General features: G+C 50.0%; 1 protein-coding gene across 1 annotated transcript in view; it reads right to left on the bottom strand.

The window, feature by feature from the left end:
• Positions 1 to 2500, bottom strand: part of colgalt1b (collagen beta(1-O)galactosyltransferase 1b) — a 32117-nt gene that overhangs the window by 9083 nt on the left and 20534 nt on the right. Inside the window, exons 5-6 of the mRNA XM_063204043.1 lie at positions 894 to 1098; positions 302 to 421 (exon numbers count right to left, since the gene is read on the bottom strand). Of these exons, the coding sequence (XP_063060113.1) occupies positions 302 to 421; positions 894 to 1098 (325 nt within the window). The remainder of the gene's footprint in view (positions 1 to 301; positions 422 to 893; positions 1099 to 2500) is intronic.

Here is a 2500-nt window from a genome sequence, read left to right as displayed (position 1 = left end):
GGTTTTAATAGGGAGAGGGCACCTTTTCCTAAAAAGGAAACAGAAATCTACGCACGCATACACATATGCGAACACAATCACACACACAGACACACACACACACGTACACAAACACACACACACACACACACACACACACAGACACACACACACACGTACACACACACACACGTACACACACGTACAGACACACACACACGTACACACACACACACACACACACACACACACACACACACACACACACACACACGTACACAAACGTACACACACACACACACACGCACACACGCCTACTCACCCATGTACTCGAGCAGTGAGTGCAGGAAGCTGTCAGCCTCGTCCTGCAGGGTGTTATGGCCTCGCAGCGGCACGGGGAAGTAGCCGTACGTCTCCCGGTTACACAGGAACATCTGCACATCTGCACAAGACAGGAAAGGGTTAAATAGTGTCCAACTTCACATACAAAAAATAGAAAATAAGACTGATGAAGGGCATACTGCCCGAAACATCACATTAGATTGAATGAAACGGGAGCCTGGTTTATTTTCTATTTTCATGTGACTTTGCTGGTCCTCCACCCAGAATATTTTTTTGAGACGGATGTGCGTGTTTTTTCTATACTGAACTTCAACTTCACATACAGTACATCATGTTTGTTCATTTGTTCATCCATCGCAACTCTCATTCATCCTGGTCAGGTCTGTACAATGATTTGAAGTGAGGACACATTTTCGGAATGCCTTGCATATTATTAACACATTGGGTGTGAGACTGTGCTGCACACACACACACACACACACACAGACACAGACACAGACACAGACACACACACACACACACACACACACACACACACGCCCGCTCGCACACACACACACAAACACACTGACCTGCCATGCGTGCGGAGAAGGCGAAGACGATGACGTCGTCGAAGGCCCATGAGTAGTCGGGGTGCGGCGGGTGGAAGGCCAGCTGTCGGGAGGCCTCCTTGCGCAGGTCCAGCAGGAAGGTGGAGTGGACCATGGGCACGGCGAAGCAGCCCCGCCGCTCCTGACGACGCATGGGCATGTAGGCCGGGGTACGCTTGTAGTAGCCCTACATACACACAGGGACAAACACAGATGCATGCATTAGTAGATATACAGTATAATAGGATAAAAAGAAAACGTACGCACACACACACATGTTAGTACGCATGGGCATGTTGGCAGGGGTACGCTTGTAGTAACCCTGAATATACACATAGGGACAGACACATACATTAGTACTCGGGGGCATGTACACTGGGGTACGCTTGTAGTAGCCCTGACCACATGCACACACGCACACACACACACACGCGCACACAACATTGTGAAAACGCACACACGTGCGCACGTGCGCACGTGCGCGCACACATACATCCCCAGCACACACCCTCGCACCCGGCCACAGCCCCATTTGAAACTAGGCCAACCTTCAATTTCCATCCTCGGGCCTACGGGAACCGAGAACGCGGTCCCCACAAAAAAGGGGGCTACTTTATGGCCAAAAGGGTACACACCCACCAATGTATGTTTATATATAAATATATACAGTGCAGTATGAGTAGCCACACGGCCATCGTCCGCTATATTGCATACACTTTGAGGAGCGTGTGGGGGACTTGGCTTCCCACTGATTGGGGATAATGACTTGAGTGATGACTGAGTGGTACACACACACATACTATGCAACCACACCCATGGTACTGTATAGAGGATGCACACACGCATATACATACATTTAAGCATGCATACACACACACACCTACACACAGACACAGACACACACACGCGCACACACACACGCACGCGCACACGCACACACACACACACACACGCACACACACACACTCACAACCTAGTTATGTATACAGGAACACATGTTCATGCACACATGCCCGCACCGACGCACACACGCATGCAACAACGCACAGATGCAACAATGCATGTACGCACACAAACACGCACACACGTGCAGAGTCAGACACACACATACACACACGCAGACGTGCACACACACGCACACGCACACAAACGCACACGCACACACACACACACACACACACATACATACACACACACACGCATGCGCACACACACACAGTCACACACACACGCACACACACACAGCAGAGGGCTGAAGGCCAGTACACCCTGGTTGCCACATGTTAACAGATGATGGGGAGTGTGTTCTCACATTAGCACTACTGAACACACCCTACTGAGGCACTCAGGCTGGGAACCGAAAATGCACATATGAAAACATACACAAACGTGCACACACACAAACGTGCGCGAATACAAACAGCACACAAACACCTACACTAGGGTGACCATCTCCGCGAGAGGAAAAAGGAGGACATATTTTTGGACGGGTGGTGTGGGGGGCCTGCCCCCAAAAAATGTTGTATTTCTTAGATTCAATTTCACACATTTTAATCGATTAGGCATCCGTTGATGCTGTGCAGGACGAC

Source organism: Engraulis encrasicolus, chromosome 1 (assembly GCF_034702125.1).
Source record: "Engraulis encrasicolus isolate BLACKSEA-1 chromosome 1, IST_EnEncr_1.0, whole genome shotgun sequence".
Taxonomy (NCBI): domain Eukaryota; kingdom Metazoa; phylum Chordata; class Actinopteri; order Clupeiformes; family Engraulidae; genus Engraulis; species Engraulis encrasicolus.
The sequence above is the reverse complement of the archived record's forward strand: the minus strand, read 5'-3'. Positions and strand labels throughout refer to the sequence as shown.